This window comes from Chrysemys picta, chromosome 8, assembly GCF_011386835.1.
Source record: "Chrysemys picta bellii isolate R12L10 chromosome 8, ASM1138683v2, whole genome shotgun sequence".
Lineage (NCBI taxonomy): Eukaryota > Metazoa > Chordata > Testudines > Emydidae > Chrysemys > Chrysemys picta.
The window spans coordinates 62287027-62308294 of NC_088798.1; the positions used below are offsets into that span (position 1 = coordinate 62287027).

At 48.8% G+C, this 21268-nt stretch overlaps 1 protein-coding gene across 6 annotated transcripts in view; it reads left to right on the forward strand.

Annotated features, from left to right (window-relative positions):
• PBX1 (PBX homeobox 1) overlaps positions 1 to 20986 on the forward strand; it is a 245912-nt gene extending 224926 nt beyond the window's left edge. For all 6 annotated transcript variants that reach the window (XM_065554577.1, XM_065554576.1, XM_065554579.1 and 3 more), the window contains one exon: positions 14150 to 20986. In XM_065554577.1, coding sequence (XP_065410649.1) covers positions 14150 to 14242 — 93 coding nt within the window. In that variant the 3' untranslated portion in view covers positions 14243 to 20986. The remainder of the gene's footprint in view (positions 1 to 14149) is intronic.
• Positions 20987 to 21268: the final 282 nt, after the last annotated feature.

Consider the following 21268-nt stretch of genomic DNA (forward strand, 5'->3'; position numbering starts at 1 on the left):
AAAACGTTGCGCAGGAACGTATCGGGTTCGACGGACGCACCCTCGAGAAGGTTTCACAGGTGGAGCAAGTGTGACCCCAGCCTAGCCACCAGGTTCAGTCCCTCCCCCTGGAATGTGCGAGACCCAGGCTCTGAATCACTTGAACTTGGGTCTCCCACGTCCCAGTTGAGGGCCCTACCTGTCAACTAGGTACCCACAGAGCGAGGCCCTCAGCCATTTGAGGCCACTTCTGGCCACACTTCCCACGGCTCGTTTGTCAGAGGAGGGGACTGCCTCGGGTGAGTTCATCACTCTGCGGAGATCTCGGCGTGGCAAGTGCAGAGTGTTAGAGGGCTTTCCCTGCATGGTTCTTGTCATGCAGACAGAAAGCAGAAGTGCGAAGTGCAGGCAATGCAATGTTTATTGGGGTTAGTTTCCAGCAAGCTGATGCTGCCGAGCCTGGTTTCCCAGTGTCCCATCCCCCCTTCCTGAGCAGGCATAATTATATCTGAAATGCATGCCCACAGTCCCACCCCTTATGGTCATGTTCCGTTTTGGGGGGTTGTGGGTCTGGGGTCTTTGTCCCACCCCTTTTGTACCCCATGGGAGGGGTAAGGAGTGAGGTTGTGCTATGATCAGGGGCAGACATTTCTTTGGCCTTTTAGTGTTTTATACCTTCCCCCCAATCTGCCTTTGCCCCTCCCGACTGGTTGCTTGACCTTGCCTTGAGATAGGAGTTGAGGCAGTCTTAAAGTGTGCTCATATATTATATGCCCACCATGCCAAGTAACACTTTACCTGCTCTTATCTGTTCCCATTATACTGACAAACCCATCTGGTTAGGCAGAAGCAACATACACAGTGTCTTTATCCTTTGTTTACACATATTACTAAGAATATAAGTGTGTCAAAAAATCCAACAGGCAAGCAAAACCCAAAATACTATCTCAGACAAAAATACAGGCCTGGATCCTACGTTGTCACTGGCACTCCTAACCCAGAGCATTCTTGGTTTGGTGCCATGGCATTCCCAAGGAGCAGTCGGGGGGGAGAGAGACCAACACTCCAGTCCATAAAGCCCTGGCATAGCTTTTCTCCGTTAAACCATTCCAGTGAGCAACTCGCTGGCTGTGAGCAATGGCAGTGCACAGTGCCCTCTTCATGGGGACCCAGGAATCCTGGTCACTCAGTAGATGGCGCACTCCCCTTTTAGTACTGAGCCAGGGGGTGCTGTGACACTCGCAAGATGTTCACAATTTCGCTGCTGGTGGCCACGAAGGGGTGGGTTGTCTTTGTCCTCAGCCTGTGAGTGCAGGAGGGTGGGTGCGACAAGCCCTTCCCACACCTTGCAAAGGCGCCAGTCCCTGCACTCACAAATGTAGGGGCCACTTCTTCCACGTGCCCCGAGGGTGCCAGTCACCCTGTGGAGCTGGCCTGCTGTGCCACATGGAGCAGACTGCAGCAGCCACAGGGAGGGTGCAGTGTGGGCACTCCCCCTCCCCCCCACACACACACACTGGGGAGCTGGGTAGATTTCTGACCTGCTTCCTGGAGCGCTCTCCCCATGTGGGCTAGCGACTACAAAACTCTGGCCTGGGAGATCCTGGGTATAGGTCAGTTAAATGTCGTGTTATGGCCAAACGCCGGCTTGGATACCTATACTCCATCTCCCCAAGCTCCCAGGTACAAGTTCAGTTTGAGACACTATTCTTCCCTGCCCTTCCATAACAACTGCTGCATAGTATTTCTGTGCTGCCTTGAACAGCTGTCACCCTCCACCCCAGAGAGAGATGAATTTCAATGGCGGGTATCTGTCTGTCGATATAACCTGTGTGTGCATGGATACAAACATCCAGACATGCACTCTTGGGGCCTCAAGGCTGGGATTTTCAAAGGAACATGAAGGATTTCAGAGCCCAAATGGCAGTGAATTCCAGTGAGAGTTGGTTGCGTAGGGTTACCACACGTCCGGATTTTCCCGGACATGTCCGGCTTTTTGGGCTCCAAATCCCCGTCCGGGGGGAAAGCCCAAAAAGCCGGACATGTCCGGGAAAATCGGGACATGCCGGCCGTCGGGCCGGGGGCTCCGGGGCCGGGCCGGGGGCTCCGGCGGGGCCGGGCCGGGGACTCGGGGGCCGGGCCGGCGGTGCCAGGCCGGGCCGGGCCGGCGGTGCGGTGCCTGGCCGGGGGCTCCGGGGCCGGGCTGGCGGGGCCGGGCCCTCGGGGGCTCCGGCGGGGCCGGGTCGGGTCGGCAGGGCTGGGGGCTCCGGCGGGGCCGGGTCGGGGACTCGGGGGCTCCACCGGGGCCGGGCCGGGGGATCGGGGGCTCCGGCGGGGTCGGCCGGGCCGGGGGATCGGGGGCTCCGGCGGGGCCGGGTCGGCCGGGCCAGGGGCTCCGGCGGGGCCGGGTCAGCAGGGCCGGAGGGTCGGGGGCCGGGCCGGCGGTGCCAGGCCGGGCCGGGGGTTGTGGGCCGGGGGCCGGGCCCGGGGCCAGCACCCCAGGGCCGGGGACAGCCTGGGCCGCGTCTCCTCCCCCCACACTCCCCCTTACCTGCTTCAGGCTTCCCGCGACTCAAATGTTTGCGGGAAGCAGGGGAGGGGGCGGAGACTTTGGGGAGGGGGCGGGGCCCGTGGAGTGTCCTCCTTTGGGAGGCACAAAATATGGTAACCCTATGGTTGCGTAACTCCCACGGCCTCCTATGAAAATCCCATCCTGCAAGAAAGGAGCTTCTTTTTGGCAGGAATTAAATGTTCTGCAGGAGAATTCACTGTGCATGATAGGAAATTTCATGCAGGACAGAACTGGATGTGTGTGGTTTTATGAAGGTTCTATAGCAGATTCATAGTTAACACAATGTTGACTTTTTTGCATTTAAAGCCAGGATTGGCTGTGTTTTATTAACAGCATGTTCCCCAACTCTGTCAGTTCAGAATGAGTTCCCTGCAAGGATACAAATCAGTCAGTTAATTAGCCGAGTTTTAAGTCATCCCTTTTGAAATTTCATTTGCGAGCCTACACTTTTTTTCGGCTCCCTCTAGCAAATCAAATTGGACAGACTTACTGATAGATGATTCCAAAACCGAATATGCATTTTATTTGGAAAGTACCTTCATGTGCAAATTTTTGTCTTATAACCACTCTTGCTCACAGCCATGTCTGTTTACTCTGCAATGTTTGTCCTATGGTTGTTTTGATCAATATCGTGGTATATTTTTGCATAAACTGCTTTCAGCACTCCACAGGTTGTGTGATGCTTTTTGGCAGGAGGAGGCAGTTCTGGGAAGCTGACAAAGACAGCAGCCTTCGTCAAAGGATGCATCCATTGTGAGGAAAGCATCCTTCACTGTATGGCTCGGCTAGTTCCACAAATAAGTGCTTTGGTAGCTGAGCTGTGGGCAAAGACTCATTCCCTGAGCTGCAGTCCTGGACATTAGGAAGTTGGCGGGAGAAGAGCTGCTCTTCTGTGGTCTCTCTGGGAATGTCTATACTGCAAAAAATAAAAGTAAAACTCGGCAGCAACGAATCTCAGATCCCAGGTCAACTGACTCGGGCTTGTGCTACAGGGCTAAAAAGAGCAGTGTAGACATTCTGGCTCGGGCTCTGAATCCTGGTGAGTGGGTGGGTCTCGAAGCCCAGCCCGAGCAAGAATGTCTACATTGCTATTTTTAGCCCCATAGCATAAGGCCAAGTCAGCTGACCTGGGCTTTGAGACTCGCAGCCACAAGCTGGTTTTTTGCAGCATAGATGCCTCCTTTCTGCATCCTAAACTGCGCTGGAAGGGAGCTGCTATTGCAGCCCCTTTGATGACCTCCGAAAGCCCCTTTGCACATGCCGCTCTGTCACCAAGCCTTCCCAGTCCAGTGCTCACTGACCACTGCTGTCCCCGGCACTCCCATTTTCTACTGGTAAACTATGAACCCAGCACTTTTCAGGTGGGATTTTCAAAGGTGTTCGGGCTTGGCGTGATTTTGCTCCCCACAAAATCAAGGGAAGTTTCACCACTGACTTCAATGGAGGCAGAGTTAGGCCAACGCTGAGCACGTTGGAAAACCCCACCCTTATGTCTTTAGCACGCAAAATCTTCATAAAGAAAACCATGTGGGGCAGCGGACTAGAGACAGCAGATGTGGGGGAACAAGGTGCCTCCTAGGAGTGGAATTGGCTAAGGAGTGGAGCTAAGGCAACTGCACGGCCAGGGAAACAATCATATCTACTCTTAAAAATCTTTATGCTTCCCATAGCAACATCTTCGGCTGATGCTAAAGTTTCTCCAGCTAGATGTCTAAAGTTTATAGGCCAGGTTCCTCCTGTTTCCCATGAAAAGCTTTGCATGGCAGATGGATGAAGTAGCCGCACTGGTTAAAACTCTCATTGCTGGCTGTGCAAAGTTTTAAGAAGAGGAGATATGATTATTTGAGATGTACTTCACCGCTCTACCTTTCCAGCTCCTCAGCTAGTCTCTGGCCCTGGGTTTGGCCCCTCATGCTTAAATAGATTAATTGTTTAAAAAACAAAACAAAACTAGGAAATTCCCCCACAAAAAACTTAGAGTTAAGATTGCCCAAGTGTATTTCACCACAGCACCACAAACACTAAAAAACAGAGGAATCCTAAGTTAGGGCAATATGCCCACTCTATACAATACCCAGTCTCCAAGCATTAGCCCAAGCCCATCACAGTACTCAATCAGAGCAACACACTAAAGACCCTGTGTAAATGCAACGTTGGTACACAAGTCAAAGAACTGAAAATCACACCGCAATGCACAACCTGACCCATGACCTGTTAGCTTATTTCCTTATATAATGTTATGAATATATATAAAGACACTGTGTGTGTGTGTGTGTGTGTGTGTGTGTGTGTGTGTGTGTGTGCAAACATTTAAATAATATTTGTGTATGGCTTTATTTAGCAGCATGTATTTGGTTTTTAAGGCTGTGAGGAAGATACTGATTAGAAATTTGTGGTTTTGATAAGGTAGGAAACGTTGATTCACTTGTAATCAACTTTGGATTCTTTCTCTGTCTGGTGGCTGGTATATGGGGATGCTGAGATTGTAATTTGATTATGGTAATAGAGAGTAAATGTGGCGCTGAAAGGTTAAAAGTTAAGGCTGGCGGGATAGGGTGAGGTTCAGCTCTCCAGGGGACAGACTTGCTGAATGGAGTGTGACTGTGATGGGGAGGGTGGCAGTGCGCTGGAGTGGCTGGACGCTGGGTGGTTCTGAGAGATGCTCGGCCATGTCTGTGAACCCACCCTGTTATCAGGGTTTAGACCCTCTGTAAGGCTGTTCGTTGAGTCCATGTGCTCATTAACTCCACTCTGTGCGGGGAGGATCTAGGAAGCCAGGATAGAGGCAGTGCTGGAGAAAAGCCTTAAAGAGACAACCTGACCAGTTGAGAAAGCTTCAGCGGAGGGCTCAGTTGTGGTAGTGGGTTTTTTTTTCTTTTGAGCCTTCAAGTCAAGCTCAGCCCCAGGCAGGCAGTGAGTTTGGAAGCTTACTCCAGGTCTGTCGGCCCTGTCGAGGTCAGGGTAGGGACTCAGCCCCATCCCATTTGATCCCAGAAGTGGGGAGCCTGGACACCCTCTGCACAAGGCAAGGAAGAAGACAATGATGTACTGAAATGGAATAAGGAATAAGAATAATAACAGAGGAATAAGAGTGAGCTCCGATTGCAGCCTTGCAGTAACAAGCCCAGCAGGAGGCCCAGGCTGAGAACAACCGTTCTTGTTGTGGTTCATGAAGGTGCAGCAGCAGCTCCAAAAACAGCCACTTCAGAGACTTATTAACCCATGTGTACTGCCAGGGGACCAGCCAAACTCAGCCCCTCTGGGCACAAGCACTAGGACCAGAAGATGGCTGCTATCCCCATTGGAAGAGGAGTCTTTGGCTCTGATGGCAGAGGCACATGTGCTGTGTACTGAGCTCTGCACAAGATGCTTCTGCCAGGGGCAGGTAGCTACTATCTTGGCCCAATTGGAAGAGAATAATCATCAGCAACAGTGAGATTGTGCCCGGAGGGCAGCCGAGTGTATGGAGTGGGCAGATCATTGGCCCGAACCCAAGATCCAAATAATAGGGCTTGATAGCGTGCCTGTGAAGACGTAGACATGGGAACGCCAGGCCCAGCCCTCCAGACTGGTGAAGATGGCGCAGCAGCCAGGAGAATATCTGGAGGTGATTCCATTGCTGAGATCATCACCGCCACAGCTGCATCCTGAAGTGGAGGGGCAGTCAGGCTGACAGAGGGCCTTGGGCACTGCAAGGGGAGAGCCAAAAAAAGGCATTCGCCAAAAATACAAGGGGAACCACTTGTCTCTTCCACAGTGTGTGTGTCATGTAGGAGGCTAGAGTTGTGGGGGAGATATGAGCTATCTAAGGCCATGAGGTCTGGGGTAATCAGGGCTGTAGATGGCTCATGCAGATAGAAGGCCATGTCGGGACAGCACTTTGCCTAGTGCCTGTGAGGTACACCCACATGCTAGTACGGGGAGCTTTCTCACAGCTGAGCCATTGCAGATAGCAGGAGCCATTCGGGTCACCTGCTGCCATGACAACTCCCAGATGTACCGGGTACTGCAACCCCCTATAGACAAGGGGGCAAGAGGGGTGCACACTGCTCTTATCAGTTGTACATGCCCCCTGAGGCCCCCAGGGGTGATCATGGATCTCAGTCAGGACACAGAAACTCAGCAGCTAACAAAGGGTCCAGGTCTCCTGGCAGCAGCGTGAGACTTCAGGAGATGGATCTTGAATGGTGAAAACAAGGGTGTAGCATTGCTGTGGTCCCCGGTGTAAGGCTGCTGAATGGCTGGCTGGCTGGCTCATCAAGGCGAGTGTAGCTTGTCAACTCCATCAGGAATATAAGGGGAAACCAGCAGAGAGAGAGAGAGAGAGAGAGAGAGAGAGAGAGTGTGTGTGTGTGTGTGTGTGTGTGTTGCGTTCTCTTTATACACGTTGTATGCCTTCTGTCTCCTTAGGCTAGGGGTGGCTAACCTTTGGCTCCGGAGACGCATGTGGCTCTTCAGAAATTTAATATGCAGCTCCTTGCATAGGTGCTGACTCTGGGATTGGAGCTACAGGTGCCAACTTTCCACTGCTCAACCCCAGGCCCTGCCCCCACTCCACCCCTTTCCCCAAGGCTCCTGCCCCTTCCCCTGAGCCTGCTACACCCTTGCTCCTCCCCACTCCATCCCAGAGCCTCCTGTACACTGCGAAACAGCTGATCGCGGCGGGCAGGAGGGAGGAGGAGGTGCTGATCAGCGGGGCTGCCGGCGAGCAGGAGGTGGCGGGAGGGGGGGCTGCTGATGTATTACTGTGGCTCTTTGGCAATGTACATTGGTAAGTTCTGGCTCTTTCTCAAGCTCAGGTTGGCCACCCCTGCCTTAGACTGTAAGCTCACCAGGGAGGGGATTGTGTCTTTGCATGTGAGCAGTAAATAATAATAAAGGAGGCAAGAGCAAGGATAGATGAGGTCCGGAGGGAAACACTCAGGGAGGAAGCTTAGGCTGAGATTGATGCCACTGTAGCCAACCCCCAGGAAGGGGGTGAGTCTAGACACAGATTATGGGGCTGTGTGCGCTTTAGAGGATGGGATAGGGACGTGGCCTGGTCACCTAGACTAATGCTTGGCGACTGGTATTCCTTTGGCTGTAACTGTTTGAACTTGTGATTTCCTCACTTTTTAGAGTTTGCGTTGTTGGGAGAAAACCCAACGAGCAACCTTAAGTCCATGATATCTGTGTGTGTGTGTGTGTGTGTGTGTGTGTGCGTGTGTGTGCGCGCGCACACTATGGGATTCCCAGAAGCAGTCAGCGATAGCCTAACTCTGCTCCTGGGGAAGCCAGTGAGGCTTTTACTGCAGCTGTCAATGAGAGCAGAGTATAGCCATTGTGGGGCCCTTTGGAGAACCCCGTCCATTTAGTCTAAGGCATTTTGAGACCCTTTCAAATGCAAGGTGACACTGAAATGGGCACTGTTTTAATGGGCTTCCTTGGAGCCAAACTTGCCCGTGCTAGTGGCTCAGGGTTCTGGAGAAACATCACCTGTAGCACACTGGATCCCATGTGCCTTGATCTTCCATGGAAGTCAATGGGCATCTTTCCATTGATGTCGCTGGGCACCAGCCGCATCATGGTGCAGCATTTCCCAATCATGGTGGGGGGGCACAGCTAGCCAACTGGGTGATAACTCACCAAACGGGCTATAGCCAAAGGCCACAGCACCTAAAATGAATCAACATTTTCTTGGGCTTCTCTATGAGGCTGCCCGGGGGCAAGAGCTCTTTCTTCATCCTAAGAAATAAAGGCCATTACCGGTCATGAGTAAAGTGGGGGCTTCCCAACCAGCCAAATAGCCAAGCACCGCATTCGTTGTCTGAACGATTTTCTCTCGTTTCATCAGTGGATGGAATAAAAAAAACCCTTTAAAATAGTTAGGCACAATAGGAACGGTAGGTCTGTTCTGAACACCCCCACCCCCACCCCGCTCCCCCTTTCTGATAGCCGTAATGACCCTGCAAACACTAAATGGCATTTGAGTGCATTAAACAGCAAACTCTCTGGTGACATAGCAATTACGGCTCTGAAATAGATTTGGTGCGTCACGGAAGATAAGGGTTTTGAAAGTTGCTGTTGTGATTATAGCTTGTAACGCCAACAAATAACAGGCTTCAAAATAAGAGGCTGCCAAAAGAGCCATTGTGGTTGTGCCTCAGTGATGGCACGTAAATTGCTATTCATGTCCTAAGTGTACTTGAGTATGCCAGTCTCCGGGCAGCAGAGTTGGCTCAGTGTCTCTCTTTACACAGCCTGTCATTGTCGGGCTGATAATCTGTGGTAATTGCTGCCTCTTGCAATGGTCAGAGATGTGTAAGGGCGTATGCTGTGTCTTCCGTGAAGCCATCAGCAATGTGTGTCTGTCCCTGTGTGTGGTGTATGGACAAAAGTGACTGCGGGTGCCTGCTTACTGTCTGACCTTGGGCATTTGTGTCGATAGGTGTACGTGTTGTGGGTGCACAGTGTGAGGATGGGTGTCCGCAGGCAGAGGAGGCATGTGTGTGTGTGAGTGTGTGTGGTATATGTATACAATGTGACCGCAGGTGAGTCTATATATGAATGTGTACAGAGGGGGAATATAAGCCGCTGCCTTAAGCTGAGTGTGTGTGTCAATGTATGTATGAGTGTAGTGGGACTGCAAGTGTTTGTATACAAGGCCTCTACGTTGTGCGTGTGTGCATATGTGTACACAAAGTGAATGTCTGCCATAGGCTGTATATGCGTGTGGAAGTATCTATTAGAGCTGTGAATAGGGATATTTTTTTTGTTTGAACTGAAAAATAAAATTAAAACAATTCATTTTGGGTTGACCTGAAATGAAAATTTTTCAGTGAACCAAAAAACTTGGAAAAGTGTTGCTTGGAGTGGCATGTAAATATTTTGTTTCTTTCCTGAGTTTAACCTTTTTTAAAATAAAACTGAAGTAAAATTTGAAACAAAAAAGTTGTTTCAAGTCCAAAAATCAAGCTGTTTCATTTAGAAAACACTAAAATCAAAATTTTGTTTTTGTTGAGAATTTTGGTGCAACTGAAACAATTCAGCAAATTCAACACAAATCCACAAAATGTTTCCATCGACCCGAATCTGCATATTTGGGGCAGGGGAGTTTTGGCTGAAAATTTCCATCTGGCTCTAGTATAGGTACGCACATGTATGCCATCTGAGTGTGTCTGAGCGAACAGGCTTTGTATGCAGAGTGTGTGTGTGTGTGTGTGTGTGTGTGTGTGTGTGTGTGTGTGTGTGTGTGTCTGTGTATTCTGCGTCTGCACAAAACTGTTCTTTCATGGACAGCCTGTTGTAGCAATTGATACAGAGTAGCTTGGTCTGCCGCTGTTTGTCTGGCTGGGTTTGTCCCTCCTTTCTGTAGCCTACACTGCTGATGCATCCCCCGTGTTTGGTGGCTGCGGAGCATTTCCTCCTGTTAGGATCATTTCTCCCCAGCCGTGCCATTGCTGGAGGGATTTAGGCAGGGAATCAGGCACACCCCACCCACCTCTGCCCACGGTAGCTGTGGTAACGGTATATGGCCAGTTTGCAGACACACACGCTTGGTGCTGACATCAGCCACTTTGGGGCACCCCATCATATTTCTGGGCTGCAAATGAGACTTTCATACAGGACCAGGCTAGCTCAGGCTGTCACAGGCAGTGATGGATTCTCTGCGTCAGTGGAGAAGTACGGAGGTAGGTGCAGAGGAGGAGAGGCGAGAGAAAGATGGCTCAGGCATATCGTAAACAGGACAGCGGCTGCCACCGACTTGGGCGCTGGCAGGAATTTGGAAGGATTAATTAAAGTAGCATCGAATCAATGTCAGAGCGAGGTAAGGAGGCTGTGTGCACATCTGTTTCTCTCCAAAGGAGCCAGGCAGCTAGGGGAGAGAGGCGGCAGCCAAGCAATGGCTGGTAACGTTCTGTTCCCTTTCTCCTCCTACCATAGTCTCCTGTAGTGTAGCAGGTCCCTCTTCCCTACTCTAATGATGTGGCAGTGGCTAGAAAAGCACAATGTCTTTATCCATCATCTCCCTAAGAGAGACACTCCACAGCCTGGGATACAGTTGGGACAGCTCCACTCTGCTTTGCAAACAGCCAGCAGGATCATGGGCCAACCTGTGACTGTGGCATCCCTGGGGCTGCTGATGGAAGGAACAGAGAGACCATGGCGTTTGTAGTGCCAGCCCACAGAACAATGGGGTTTTCCTGCTCGCCAACAGGGTGAATTTGTTGTGGAGTCACTGAGAGAGAATAAATCCAGAAACCCAGGAGGTCATTGCACAAAGTCCTTTCCCAGATGGTAATTGCACTTTAAGACAAACGAGCACTCAGAGGTGGCTTGTTAGTGGTTTTTATTCTACTTAATAACCCGCAGGAAAGCCAGGTGGGGGATTACCCTGGGTGTTGACATGGCAATAAGGAAGGTCAGCCAGCATCCCAAATTCCGCAGCATCAGACACAGCTCACGTCCTGCGGGCCAGCCACAGATTCGCTGGGATCCTGGGGCCAGTTCAGCCATGAGGGCCCCTTTTCTGGGGTTGGTTCCTTCATAGAAAGGGATTTCCTGAGGCCCCCTAGGCCAGCCTGGATTGGGGGCGCTTACTCCTGAGAGTGTGCTCACCATAGAGATCACAACCCCATTGGCCTTTAAACGGCACGAGAGACCTGAGCAATTTCATGTCTAGAATACTCTTCCTCCCCAAGGGGTTCTCAGCCCCTTTGTCAGGGCCCTGTCTCCTCCCAGCTTTCCCTGCTTTCATACTGCTGCCCATTAGCAAGACCCAGCCTCACATCCTTCCAGCCAGAGAGGACTTCCATCGTTACCCCCACAGGGGGCGTGGTAGTTACCGTACACGCTGTGCACCCAGCTCCTCCGGTTACGCTACTTCCCCCTTCTGCCATCCTAGCTCTCTCTGTCTCTTTTTCTTGGCATGGTGGAGCATCAGCCCAGGAGCAGGTCTCCATTATAGCACCTTAGGCTATTCAGTGCTGGTAATAGGGGCCAGGCAGGCCGAGTCCTCTGGTTAACCCCAGAAGAGGACAAGCACGGGCAGGTTCTCTCCACGTAGCCATGCCAACATGCCTCAACTGGAAGGGCCAGTCTGGTGGGCGAGAGGGGAACCCTGTTTCCATGGCCTTTCTTGAGTCTCTGGTTTCTCAGCTGAAGCTGTTAGCCGGGGGCTGGTCAGTGCTAGTCCGTAACTTTTAGCAGTATGGTGCTTTTCATCTTTTGAAGCATTAGCTGATCCCCACCCCCAACATCCCTGCGAGGCAGGCAGGCTTTGTTATCCCCCTTTCAAAGCTGGCCAGGTGAGCCCAAAGCTGCGCAGGAAGAGGTGGTGTGAGAGCTGGGGTTGTGACTCCCTGATGCAGCACAAGGAGAGTTTCTATGGGGGTCCATGAGACCCTCGCCTTGGGAAGCGTGACATGTTTTCTGTTGTCCCTGTGTATGGGGATACCTGGTTCTGTGAGGTATTGGGGAGAAGCACTTTAGACCCTCGATGGTGGTGCTGGGTTTTCTGACATGGACACTTGACCATTAGAAACTGGATGGTGGGCGTCCAAACCTCAAAGATGTCAAAGATCCGTCAGAGAGTGACAGCTTTTAGTCACTGCCACCTCAGTGGTATTTAACTGGTGATCAAGGTGGTACCACTGAAGGGATCCATTTTTCATTCCTGACCCCCTACGCCAGGCAGCCCCTCCATGCGGGACAGTCTTTCAGTATGACTGGAAAGCCAGCATAGAATCATAAGGCCTGGAACAGATCCGAAAAGGTCTTCTAGTCCAGTCCCCTGCACTGAGGCAGGACTAAGTATTATCTAGACCATCCCTGACAGGTGTTTGTCTAACCCGATTTTAAAATGTAATTTGCATGTAATTTCAAGATTATACTGATCCTGCTTGATGGTGCCCGGCAGCTCCCCTCACTCCCCAATGGAAAGCGCATGTCTGTGCAGCCGTGCCTGCCCCAAAATGACCTCGGAATGCTTGGGATTTTTTCTTTACATGTTCAGAGGGTGCCTCTGTCTATTCCAGGTATCACCTTGCACGTGTATCCCATGGAGCCAGCAGGCTATTAGCAGAACCAGGAATTTAATCTGGCCTCTTACCCCTGTATCCTAAGATGGCATCTAGATGATGATGCAACCATGATAAAAACTTGAAAGCAAATTTCACGCAGGTGAAAAGGGCCAGCTCAACAGTCCCTAGAGAGAGCTGCTGCCACCACACTGCCTCCCCAGACTTGCAAGCATCTCATGCTTCCCTGAAACACGCTGATCTTCAACTCCCAGCTTTCTGGAGCCCTCCTTAGAGTTCAGCTTGAATCTGCCAGCTCGATGAGTCACTCCAAGCCACATCAGCTTAAACTCAGTGTATGGCTTCGTTTCACACCCAGGGACGCATGCATGAAGGGACAGTTTTACTGTTGCACTTGATGGCTGAAAAATGTCTCCTACATAGGAAAAATCACGCAGTATGTGGCAACTTTGCAACCCACACAAAAGAAAGTACAATCCGTTGGGCGGGTAGTGATGAAACGGGTCGAGCCAGATAAGGGGGAGGTGGAGCAATGGCTCAGGGCACTCCACCTCTGCCAAACCCCATCCCATCAGATTCTGCATCCAATAGGATGTGCTGATGTATTTCAGGTACAGAGGAGAGACAAAGCCCGCCTCCTAGTCGAAGGCGATTTGCTTGGATGGCCAGCCAGTCACAAAAAGTGTGTCTATACCTGCAGGCGACCGACCCACATCAGCACTGGGTGCTGCTCCTGTGTTTGTGGGGTGTGTGTGTGTGTGTACGTACATACGTACGTACAACACCTAGCACAAAGGGCTCCAGGACTGGAGTTTCTAGACACTAGACTTATACAAATAATCATAATATTATAAACAGGGCAGAGATACAGCGTCTCGCTCTGCTTTGAGCTGCACTGGGCCAGATGTCCAAGTTTTGCCAGCATAGACACGCCCAAAATGTTTGGGTTGGAAAGTTTCAACTTTTCACTCAAAATTTGACAATGTTTGGGTTTGGACTGATCGTTTTCGGGGTTTTGACCAAAAAATGTTGAGAGAAGTGCTTTCCGTGAAAATGGTGGTTTAGTCGAAACCCCAGTTTTCTGGTTTTGACAGACAAATATTGACCAAATGTTAATTTGGGGGTATCACCATCCGCCGGCCCTGTGCAGCACGAGGTTGTGGCACGCAGTCATTCAAAGTCTGCTCTCACCTCAAGTGCTGCACAGGGTGGGGAGGCAAGTCTGTGGCTGTGCTTGAGGGCCTGTACTGAGCAAATACGGGCAAGTGGAAGCAGCCTCTGGTCAGCAAAGCCAATGGTGGGGATGGAGTCTGCCTGTGAGGTGGTGTTCAGGGCAGGTTGCCCCCTGGGGCAGGACTGAGGTACCAAGGGGCTGAGGGACAGATTTTTAAAGGTACTGAGGTGCCTGAAGATGAGCCGGGCCCTCTGTCTCCAGTAATATGGAGCTGCTTGGCAATAACAGCATGTGCGAAGTGGCTGGAGCATGGTAGGAACCTGCCGGGGGTAGGGGAGAAGGGAACGTTGGGTTTGGCCGTCCTGTTGATATAAAGAGACTGACTGAGCTCTTTGTTTCCCTCAGGCTAATGGAGGTTGGCAAGATGCTACTACCCCCTCATCAGTGACTTCCCCCACAGAAGGCCCTGGCAGCGTCCACTCTGATACCTCCAACTGATCTCCCAGCAAATCGCATCCCTGGCTGACCCCAGCCCCACTCAGGGCCGGGGGTGGGAGGGGAGGGTGCTCTCCTGACACTGAAGCAGTCAGACTGGAGGTGGAACCAATCGGCTAAACACAACAAGAGTCGCCTTCTCTTCTCTTTGTCGGGATGCTTTTTTCAGCCAATCTGGACACTTCTTTATACTCTTTTCCCTTTCTTTTCTGGGCAGAAGCCACCTCTTCCCTCGCCACCACCCCCGCCCCAACCTTCTCCCTGAAGGATATTTTCGACAGTTAGAAGAATTTAAAGAGGGGGGGGGAAAAAACCCACCAACAACAACAAAAGCATCTGTCCATTTCCATGCTGGTGTTTTGAGGAGCCAAAATTTACCTCACTCCTTTGCTAACAGGCAACCCACCTCCTTCAGCTTCTCTTGCGCTCACACTACCTCTTAGCAGGAATACTTCACATCCGCTCTCTCTTCTGCTGCTGCTTCACCACTCTTCTGGTTCTGGGGACAGAGCTAACAGGACGCTTTCCTTTTCCGAAGCGATCCCAAAACCTCAGTGAGTCACCCCCAGGGCATTTCCAGTGACAGGGCGGATAAATGCATTCCCAGTGCTGCCAGGGGTGTAGGAAAAGGGAGCAAAACTCCTCTGCTGGGGCTCTCCTTGCTTTCAAAAGGTACCAGGACATTGTGCTTGCAAACAGGTGTAAACAGCAAACGCTAACCCTTCCCTCTGCCACTGTACTTTGCCTCAGACCCCAAACACCAGCCGTTCAGCTCTGCAGCAAACACACATGGCATTTGCCAGTGTGCGAAGGAACCAAAAATAGCCAATATTCTTTGCATCATGGTACTTCTAGGAAGGAAACAGCAGAGAGCAGTGAGTGAGAAACTGTGGGCGTCTGTAATGCTAACACTTAGCACTTATAGTTTTACCCAATCAAAGCACTGCAGAAACACCGATGAGCGATTGATGGGGCCGATTTGCACGACACTTATGATGTTAGCACTGAGAGCATTGCACTGGGTTTGAAAAGCAAGCCAGGCCTGGCCCTTGTTGTGTTCTGAGGGGGTGTGCATGCCTACCTGCTGGGGGGCTGGATGGGCTCTGGGGTGCCCCTTCTGCAATTACAGTGAGAAACAGGCTCATGTACCCATTGGTACAATTTAGCCCTTAAAAGGTGTTCAGATAGCATCCTGTGAATTAGCAGGCATGAATGTTCCTTATAGCCAAGCAGATGAGCAGTGAAGACTGAAGGGTGAGGGAAGAGATGGATGCACACAGTCAATACATAAGTTGAATGGACTGGATACTTTCAGTAGCTATTAATAAACCAGGTCTGTTTTTGTCAGGGGGGAAAATGCCCCATAAACTAAATAATTTTCTAGTTTGGGGATTTCTTTCAAATTAAGGGGCTAGTTTCAGTCCCGCACCTTTTTGTGAATCTAAGATGTGACATAAGTACTAAAATAAATCATGTAACATTCCACCCAGCCAATCGGCAGCCAGGAACTTTCAGCATTTTGTAGCAGGAGGGTTTGGTCCCAGGGTTGGTTCTCCTGCAGCGCTTGGTCAGCTGTAGGGAGGAGGGGCTCCTGATTGGCCAAGAAGGAGCCGGGGTTTATTCCTAGTGGAACGTTCCATTGCACACTAACAAAACAAAATGAGATAAGGAGGGAAGAATACAGCCAACAGTAACTTTTGCAACAGAGTTAAAATAGATTGATCTTTGTCTTCAGCTGGAGGCCTCTCTGGTGTGAGGGTGGCATTTCAAATGGGTGAACATAAAGCAGGGCAGCTCTGGCGGCAAGCCCTCCTGGGCAGGAGGGCAGCCTGCATTTAAAGTGCTGCTTGTGCAATGGGAGGGAATTGTTGCCTTTAATGGGCGGGATGTTATGAATATATGCCCCATCTTCTCTTTTATGAACTACAGCCCTGAGCCTGAAAACACATACGTGCAGTGGTCCCATTGATCTCAGAAGCATCAAGCTAGACATGCGTGAGAGTGTCTCAAAGTCTAAGTCTTAAGAGGATCTCTGTATGGGGGTTAATTATGCATAAATTGCTAAATGTGCTAAATTGCAGAGCCATGTGATCATCAGTATCTATCCATGCACCTTTGAGCATATCACCTGCACTCTGGCCACTGACCTCCACTGGCTTTTTTTCTACCAATTCCAGTATTAGTGTAGTGCAATTATTGAGCTGCTTCAAGTAGCCGCCATTTGAAATCAAAGCTCTGCCAGAAAAATAGCCATCCCTCCACTGACAAAAATGTAGATTGGTTTGAGGCCAGACATGGGCAATAAACAGTCCCGCAAGAGTTTATGGCCTTGAGATACTGAGCCCCTGCAAAAGCTAGAATTGGGAGCATGATTCTGTTGAAATGGGAAGGTCCCAACTTACCAACAGGATGTACACCACTTGCTAATAACCCTGGGAGGCTCCAACGTATTGGCTTTGAAATTTGTGCCTATTTTTTAAATAGATGAGCTAATTTGACTGGATTGTGTAGGTTTCTAAAATGTAGATACTTAGATCTCCCTCCCGCCCCCGAGTCTTGTACAGTTAGATTCAAAGCTTTTTAGAAACTTGGACAAAAAATGGCCAACAAATTCTCTCGCTTTCTTCCTACAATTTTCCAGTCAGCAGTGGTGCTGAGACACCCAGGTTTAGAGGTGGAGGGGTACAAAAATTAGTCCCAATTAAGGTCCAACATGTGAGGGCCCCTACCCCCCCACTTTACCCACAATGGTAAGCAGTTACTCCCACAAGTAGTCCCTGCATTCTAGTTCATTGTTATTCATCGTTGTAACTACTCACCAGTGGGAGTAAATTGCCCCATTCGGTCCTAAGCGTTTAAAAATTGTCTAGACCATCCCTACTCAGCATGTATAGGACACATGATGGGGTAGCGTGCTATCCTTGGACTGACTGGGATAGCGCATGATGCTGCCAGTCGAGCGGCGTCCCATCCCACACCTGTGTCTGTAAAGCTTTTATACCGCATCCCGCCATCACGTATTCTCTCTCACCTCGTAGCTAGGTGATACACACACAAACACCAAATCACCCCCCAGATGTTCTCCCAATATGGTGTCTTGGCTACATCACAGCCTAGGGCCTTGGTCTATCCAAGAACTTAAGCACATGCTTAACTTGAAGCATGTGACCAGTCCTGTTGAAGTCAGTGATTTCAGTTGGCAAATGGGAGTGCTTATGGGCTTACAGTTCAGCATGTGCTTAAGTGCTTTGCTGGAGTGGGGTCTGTGGTCCAGATCCTGTGACTGGCTCTAGACAGGTGGACCCCCCCACACACACCCCACTGCCTGCATGGTGCCTCAGTGAAATGAAGAGGCCTCCACGTAGGTGTAAGGGCCGTCTGCAGAGCCAGCTGTGATGGTACCTCTTGAAAATGAATCATTTGATAAACAGATTTAAAGCCATGCCAACATAAAGCAACCTGCCCCTGGCGATCCCTGGTCTGCTTGAGAATCGAATTGCGTGCCATCCACCTCCAGTGCAGCAGGGACCAGTCCTCGGAAGCAGTTAGCTGGAGCTGCATTTATCCTCCCTACAGTTATCTCCCTCTCATTCTCCCATTCCCCACGGCATGACATTGACTCCTTTATGGTATTTAATGCGTCACGTTTTTCGGTTTCCTTTTTCATTCCTTTTACATTTGTTGTTGTTGCTGACTGGTCGGTTGCCTTTTTCTCACAAACTTTGATTTTTTTTTCTTTTTTCTGCCCAGAAAATCCTAACTTCGATACCAAAAAACAAAAAAAAACAAAATGAAACAAAAATAAAAAACAAAAACAAAAAAACCTGCAGAAAATTAAAAAAAAATAAAAAAAAAAATAAAAATAAAAAAAAACCTTGATGATTCTTTCAGCTTTATTAACATTTTCCATTGTTTCTTGCGATTTGTGTCTTGTTCTTTGTAGCATTGATGATAATGAACATTTGATAATGAATGTTCTTGTATATTCAGATAAAGGAAAAAAACCAAAAAAGCAGTCTGAATTTAATAGTGTTTATAATAAAAAAAAATTAAAAATGACCCTCATAGCACGCAAAAGTGAACGGGGAAGAATTTCCACTCCAGTTCTTTCTGTGGCAAAAAGCGCTTCATTCCTGTATAGTTTATAATACCAAACTACCTACATTCATCTTCTCTTTTGGTTTGGTTTTTTTCCATGTTTTTTTAATTTTATTTTGTTTTTAATTTTCTCGCATTTGTGAATTAGTTCAAGAATGCTAGAAAACTGTAGAGTTGTGCACACTCATTTCCTCTTACACAATGTTTAAAAAGTGACAGTAATTCATTTTGTAAAACTTAAAAAAAAATGGTTGGAATAGTGAGCATAATAGGTACATTCTAACACTTTATGTTTATTAACGTTGAGACCCAGTTAATTACATTTTCTTTTTGTTTTGCGTTCCTGTTTTTTCCCTTTCAGGGGCAATTATGATGATGATGATTATGATTATTATTATTATTATTTTTAAATTGTCCAGGACTATGGCCTTGTAAACTTCCCTTCCTCCACTTTTGATGTATATTCAAGGTGATGTGAAAAGCTTAATTGGCAAAAATCCATTTTTTGGTTTGATTTTTCTCATGGAATCAGATCTGCTCTGAAAGGACTTCACCCTGTTTCCCCTCCCTGAAAATTCAAACATTGCTGATCTTGGGCTCGCTTGCTCAAGTTCAGTGGAAGTTATGAGCCTACATACCTTTGTAGAGCAGGGCCTAAGTGCCATGGTGTGGGCCAAGACACTCATTCTGCTAGGTGCTGAGTGCTTCGGCAAAGGGATGAGCACTTGCAGGTGCAAGATTTAGCTATGGACCCCAAACCACACCTACTTAGCAAAGCTTTTCAGCATGTGCTTAAGTGCAGTTACGCTCAACTGAGCACATGGTGAAAGTTAAGCACTTGCTAAACGTTAGGATGTTTCAAAGGAATTTAAGGTTGTTCAGCACCCAGATCCCGTTGCATCTCTGTCTTAAGTGCTGTTGAAAATCCCAGGCTGAACTGCTTTGCTGAATAGGGATGGACTTCATACTTAAATGCTTTCTTGAATCAGGGCCCCTGTGAAATGCAAGACTTAGTCTCTGAGCTCAACCTTTTCAAATTGTAGCAGGCCCAGCCTTTCACAGTGCAGCTGGCAGTTTCTTTCTGAGCACTATCAAATGATAGGGGTTTGCTTTCCTTTTCATGATTGATCCCAGCAAAAACTTGCTGCTTCTCTTAGGGCTTGATCCAAACCTCATTAAAGCCAATGAAAGGCTCCAGTGAACTTCGGATCAGGTCTAAAAGCACTGGCCCAAAACACGGATGTTTACAAAAATATCACTCCAGAACTTTGGCTGTTACCATAGACTACATCAATATTTTGAATAAATGGATCCTCCTCTTTTGATCACCTTGTTAGAATTGGTGTGGAGTTTTTTTTCTCTCTATTGTGTATTGAGAAGCTTCCCCATTTCCTCATCGCCTGATCTAAACTCAGTTAGGAACTCATCCAAAGCCTACTGACGTCAATGGAAATACTTTTTCACACAGCGTGCAATTAGATTGGAACTCATTGCCACACAATGTCACCGAGGCCAAGAATATAGCAAGATTCAAAAAGGAGTTGAAGATTTATATGGATAACAGGGATATCTAGAGTTACAATGCTAATAAAGAGTATTGGAAGGGAGAGAAAAAACTCCTGTTTCAGGAATTAAACCAATCTCTATTAGGCTCAGGATGAGCCCTTCATGGGCCGGGAGGAGGGAGGGAGGTCATCCCACATCTGCCTATTGTGGAGTTTCTTGCACCTTCCTCTGAAGCATCCCTTGCTTGCCACTGTTGGAGACAGGATACTGGATTATACAGATCGTGGGTCTGGACCAGTATGACTGTCCTAGGAAAAGAATTCCACGTACCTCCAGCGGGCTTTGGATCAGACGCTAAGGTAGAACACACTTTCATCAGTGCATGAACTGGACAGGAAGTTTGGAGATGAGTAAGAGCTGGGCCTGTGGCCTCCAATCCTGTGACCACTTACACATGTGCTTAAATTTACATGCATCAGGAGGAGGTGACTGATTTTACCGGGCCACCTCCCATGCAGAAAGTTAAGCACGTGTATAACTGTTTGTAGAACCAGAGGGCTGTATTTGGAAGGCAGACGTAGTTAGCATGATAAAGGAAAATAAAACTCCAGTTACCTCCTGAAAATGATACAGTTAAAGGTCACACTTCAAGGAGAGAGGTTTATAAAACCATTAAACCTTTTTTTCTTTTAAAGAGGTCCAAAAAAACCCTCAACTTTTCACATCACTGGTTGTTTTTGCTTTTTATCTTGAAGCTTCCTAGAATACTTTTGCTTTCACACTCACATTAGTGTTATAATTATTAAAATATAAATCAGACATTGCAGGGTTTTTTTAAAAAAAATTCTCATTGCAAACCTTTTCTTCTTGTAAAAATGTTCCAGTTGTTCTGAATTGTTTTTCCTTTGCTTTGCTTTTTTTTTTTCCTAATGGATTCCGATTATAAAACCTAAAAAGACTCTGCTGTGACTTGGTTTTGAAACTTTAAGCTTTTCTGCTTCTGTAAAGACAAAGGCCTATGTCTTTTTGACCCCAACTGAAACTTTTATGTTCTATAATGTTACTAACAAGGTGTAGGTTTTACAGTCTCCTGATTTGTACTGGTAATGCATATTCCAAATAAATAGTTTCTTTTGTTGCAAACACTGGTGTATTTCTTGCAAGCAAAACCAACCTGCTGAACAGGGCCGGCTCCAGGCACCAGCTGAGCAAGCTGGTGTTTGGGGCGGCAGATTGTTGGAGGCGGCATTCTGCCCAATCCTAGGGCGGCACGGCCGCTTTTTGTTTGTTTGTTTGTTTTGGTTTTTTGGTTTTTTTGTTCTTGTTCCGCTCCGGCCACCCTGTAGGCGGCGCGGAGAACCAGAGTGCCCTGCAGGGCAGTCCTCTTCCTTCCTTCCCCGCCAACCGGAGCCCTCGCGGCAGGCG